Raw genomic sequence first — 5,519 nt, 5'->3', positions numbered from 1 at the left:
AGCCCTGACTTAACTGAGCCCAAAGCCTGGTCAAACACTGCTCAAACTGACCTCAGGCTGAAACCAAGGGTGTAGGTGTGTGTGTGTGTGTGTGTGTGTGTGTGTGTGTGTGTGTGTGTGTGTGTGTGTGTGTGTGTGTATGTGTGTGGTCTGTTGGCCATTATGCTGTCAGAGTCTCCATGTTTGACTGATATCTGTTTAGATTTGAAAAGAGATGAGGAGACACAGTAATGAGGAAAACGCTGCTCAAACAAACCAGCGCACCCTCTCTCCTCTCCTGACTCTCTCGTTCACCTCCTCTCTCTCTTTCCCCCTCTCTCTCCCTCTCTCCTCTTCTCTCTCTTGCCCCCTTTCTCTCCCTTTCTTCTCTTCTCTCTCTTGCCCCCTTTCTCTCCCTTTCTTCTCTCTACTCTCTCTCTCTCACTCTTTCTCTCTCTCTGTCTCTCTCTCGGCCTCTCTCTCTCCTCTCCTCTCTCTCTTGCTCCCTTTCTCTCCCTGTCTCCTGTCTTCCACTTAACCCCTTCCCCTCAAAGAACTTCTGTTCTCTCACACCGTGTGAAGCTTTTCACTCGGCCATGAACCCGTCTCTTTGAATATCTCTCTCTAACACACACACACTCGCGCACACACACACATACACACACACACACACACACACACACACACACACATAAATGTATAAACATGTATAAACAAAATGTCCTGCAAATGCTTGTGATAACTTGCAGTGTCACGTTCAGGCTTGATTGACAGGCCTGCATTTAACTCATCTAATCCTCAACAATTTCATCTCACCATCACCTGCACTCACTTACATGCACACACGCACACACACACACACACACACACACACACACACACACACACACACACACAGAGACGCATATGCATATACATACATTCAGATGTCAAAATGTGCTAAGTTCTTAAGTTAGGAATGTGAGTGTGTTTACCCAATGCATTTTTAGACAGGCTTGAATGGGCCACAAAGTGTATTGTGTGTGTGTGTATGTTAGTGGTCCTACGCATAAGTTTTTCACTGCTGATGTCTACCATCCCTCCTCTCTTTTCTCCATTCCTCTATCCTCCCCAACTGTTATCCTCCTCTCCTCCTCTCTCATCCTCCTCTCCTCTCGGCCTTCTTTCTTAGATATCCCCCTTTCCTCTCGTCTCCTCCCCTCTCTCTCTCCACATCTCTCTTTCACCCGATCCGCTCTCTTCTCTTATTCTGAAAATCATGTTATTCTCTCTCTCTCATACACACACGCACACACACACTGACTTCTAACCAAAAATGGTTAGAAACGCCATTGCTCAGACACACACGCACACACACACACCATCATCCTCATGGTCATCATCATCCAGAGTGGGTACTCATACACACACACACACACACACACACACACACACACACACACACACACACACACACACACACACACACACACACACACACACACACACATGCTGGTTTAGCGTCATTAACCAGCTTTGAAGCACAAATGCATAGCGTGTGAGGTTAGCTGCGCAGCTAACCACAGAACACACTCTACTGTGGAAACAATTATGGATGCCACTACCACCACAACAACCAGTCACACACAAACACACACACACACACACACACACACACACACACACACACACACACACACACACACACACACACACACACACGTTGCCGTATTGTGAAGGAGACCCTGTGGGCCGGTCAGTGGCTGAGCCCTGAGGTCTGCGGTCTGCTTTCTGTTAGAGGACCATTCGTCATGTTGAAAAACTCTCTTGTGTGAAATCACTGCCCTCATTCTCTCTCTCCCTCTTTCCCTCTCTTCCCTTTTCTCTTGCTTTTTGTCTTCCTCTCTCTCTCCCTTGCTCTCTCTCTCTTTCTCTTCAACAATTATTTCTTCCCCTCTCTCTCCCTCTCCTTCTGTTCTTTTTCTGTCTGTTTTCCTCTCTCTCTCTCTCTCTCTCTTTCCCTCAGTCCCTTTCTTTGTTCACTGCTCTTTTTCTCTCAATCAATTATTTCTTCCTCCCTCTTTCTATCTCTCCTTCCCCTCTCTTTCGTTCTGCTGTCTCTCTTTCTCTGCTTCATCCTCTCTCTCTCTCTCTCTCGCTCCCTCTGCTCTCTTTTCTCTGTATTGTTTTTTTCTACCCCTCCCAGCCCCCTCTAACCCAACCTCATATTCTGTTTCATTTCCCCCCCTCTCTCTCTCTCTCTCTCTCTCTCTCTCTCTCTCTCTCTCTCTCTCTCTCTCTCTCTCTCTCTCTCTCTCTCTCTCTCTCTCTCTCTCATTTTCTCTCTTCTCTCTCACTCTCTAAATTCACGGGCACATAAAAAAAAAGTTTTCACATAAAAAGCTTCTGAGTGAATGCACAGTACAGTAGCCGTTCCAAGTGCCTGGGTAAGAGATTATGAATGAAACACCTTCTCTGGCATGAATGCACCACCCCCACCCCCACCCGTAGCGTCAGCCCCATCAACACCACCGCAGCTCAGCTTTGCCCCTGGCCTAGAATGCCCTCAGTGGCCGGCCAGAAAACACCCCCTTCCTTCCAAGACATAAAAATAGCTCTACTGCTGAGGACAAAACTTTAAATCCTACACACACACACACACACACACACACACACAGAGAGAGACATAAACACACACACACACACACACACACACACACACACACACACACACACACACACACACAAACACACACACACACACACACACACACACACACACACACACACACACACACACACACACACACCTGTGTTTGTTGTCAATGCCCACCTGAATCTTTTCTCTCCCTCTTGCAGGTACTACTTTAGAATCCAGGCCAAGAATGTGTTTGGACTGGGTCCAGTCAGTGACACCCTGGAGTATGTGACGGAGTCGGGTAAGTGCCCCCCAACTCCCCACCCCAGAGGCCCAGGCTGAGCTATATGCACACACATGATGACTTTTGACAGGAATGATTTATTTCATGTTGTGTCCTGAGCATACATGACATGATCATAAAGTGATTTTATTTGTCTTTCAGATGATCCACTGCTTATTGAGAGACCCCCAGGTATGATACATATTTACATGCGCTCATATACTAATATAATATCATGTTTGAGAGATACATTTATCCCTTTATATGGGGATCATATCACTGTCACATTCGTCTTCCACAACACCTGAGGTGCATTCGAGTTCGCGAACATAGGTGAATGTTTGCAAACAGTATTCCATTAGTCTTGAGTTTTTGGCAAACGTTGGCAAACAATCGCAAACAGTCTGAGGAGGTAGTTCTCCGCAAACATACAGTGGACGTGAGTTTGACGAAGGTAACAATGCAATTAGAATGGAATGTTGGCACCATATCATTCAAATTGAACTGTTCAAAGAAAACATGTTCACCACCAATGTTCGCCACTGTTTGCCCAATTTGAACGCACCTCTGAATACTACAAAGGAATGTTTACCTGTCTCCATGGGAACTGTACCCATAGGTGGCGAGCCGATCTGGATCCCTTTCAAGTTCCGCTACAACCCTGCTCACAGCACCTGCAAAGGAAGTCAGTTTGTGAAGCGCACCTGGTACAAGAAGTTTGTGGGCGTAGTCTTGTGCAACTCGCTACGCTACAAGATCTTCATGGCAGATGGACTCAAAGGTATGGATGTCTCCCTCTCAGGTCAAATAATTTCCTGATAATTTCCTAATTTGCAAAATGGTAATTGAAAAACAACATATTTGAAATAATTTCTAGCCTTTTGTAATTTCACAAAATAATCGTAATCGAAAATCGTATTTTGAGAGAGGAACATCTGGATTTTATTTTTGGGCAAAATAGAACCACCCTATTTGTACTGTATGTCGCTTTGGACAAAGGCATCTGCTAAATAGCAGTAGCCATGACCATACTCTCATGACTAGACAGTCTAGTTTATGGTGGCCTTCTCCTTCTGTTGTGTCCTGCAGACACGTTCTACAGTGTGGCAGACTCCTTTGGCTACGGCGAGGACCACTGCCAGTTTGTGGATTCCTACCGGGATGGCAGGACAGGTCCCCACAGCCTGTCTTTGTACCTGCCTCCAGCACAAGGTACTACAAATTCCAGCATCCTTCAGCACAGAAATATATCTTACTGAAATTTCCGCTCTGAATTTGATAGGAGTATTGTGTCATTTATGCAGAGGAAGATTGAGTTAACTTTGTGTGTGTGTGTGTGTGTGTGTGTGTGTGTAGGTTACTACCGCTCGTACAGACAGGAGCCAGTGAACTTTGGCCGCATCGGCAGGAATACGGCTCACGGCTTTGTAGGCTGGTACGAGTGTGGCGTCCCCATCCCGGGCAAGTGGTAACAGAGGGGGTCACCGCGGGGTCGTAGCCCCTGGCAACCACCCTCTGCATCACTCGCCTGGAACCCACACAGAGACACATGGACTCTTGCACACCCTTGGCAACCGTAAACAAACATATTACTGCTTGTGAGAGAGAGAATATAATACGTTAAAGCAACTCTAATATTTCTGCGTATCCTGTATCATGCACTTGAGTTAAGCAATCTGTATATGAGGAAGTGAGAAGCATGCTACTCCGCCTATTACTGTGGCCTTTGGAAGGCCAGGGACACATGAGAGAGAATGGGCAAGCTATTCACAATGCCACGCAATGGGATAATTTATATTACAAAAACACAACTCATTCATTCCAGCTAAAGGTAAGTTCAAAGCACAAGCAACGCCTCTGACAAATGGAAGTCTTGCTACAAAACCAAAGGTTAAACCACGACGAAAGAAAGAACAAATTTGATATTTTTCTGTTTGGATTGTTGAACAGTAGAATGGTGTATTTTTATTTGATTTTTGTTTGGTTTTGTTTCATTTTGTTTTTGTTTTGTTTGGGATTTTTTGTATCAGATGTTTTTGCTAACTTGCCATTTTTATATTCTTTGATATTTGTATCTGTGTATTTCAATGAAAGTTGATGTGGAAGTATTGCCCATTAGCGGGCTAACGGTAAAATAAACCTAATCGGTGCTCAGGAACGGTTCTGACTGAATAAAGGTGCTAAAAACTTGAGCGAGCGCTAACTCTCCGTCCATCACGTTACTATACTCGTTTGAGCACACAGACTGTTTGGGCACACAGACATCACAATATCACCTGAGGTCTGTTCAAATCACAAACATTCACAAGTGTTAACAGAAAGTTAACAGACTGTTGCTTTGAGTTTCTGCAAACATTTGCAAGCATGACCGAATGGTCAAAGGAGGTTGTTTGCCATATACTGTAAGAAGCTTACAGGAGTGCTAAACGAAGGGTTACTGTTGAAATGGAATGTTTACACCAAATCTTTCAATCTTAACAGAAAGCATAATAAGAAAACATCATTTGCCAAGGATGTTCGTCTGTTCAAAGAATTCGACCACATCTCTGGTCTGGTCATGACTCTCTCAGCCTTCACACAACTGTAAATAAGTTCCTATCAGGTCTGCACGTTTTTCATTGGTTTGTTCATGAATTAAAG

The 5,519-nt window shown here is 44.9% G+C and overlaps 1 protein-coding gene across 1 annotated transcript in view; it reads left to right on the top strand.

Moving 5' to 3' along the window:
• fndc1 (fibronectin type III domain containing 1) overlaps positions 1–5,071 on the top strand; it is a 62,547-nt gene extending 57,476 nt beyond the window's left edge. The window contains exons 18-22 of the mRNA XM_062550273.1: positions 2,818–2,897; positions 3,042–3,071; positions 3,499–3,660; positions 3,969–4,091; positions 4,236–5,071. Of these exons, the coding sequence (XP_062406257.1) occupies positions 2,818–2,897; positions 3,042–3,071; positions 3,499–3,660; positions 3,969–4,091; positions 4,236–4,351 (511 nt within the window). The 3' untranslated portion in view covers positions 4,352–5,071. The remainder of the gene's footprint in view (positions 1–2,817; positions 2,898–3,041; positions 3,072–3,498; positions 3,661–3,968; positions 4,092–4,235) is intronic.
• Positions 5,072–5,519: the final 448 nt, after the last annotated feature.

This window comes from Sardina pilchardus, chromosome 12 (genome assembly GCF_963854185.1).
Source record: "Sardina pilchardus chromosome 12, fSarPil1.1, whole genome shotgun sequence".
NCBI lineage: Eukaryota > Metazoa > Chordata > Actinopteri > Clupeiformes > Clupeidae > Sardina > Sardina pilchardus.
This window is presented reverse-complemented; position numbering and strand designations above follow the sequence as displayed.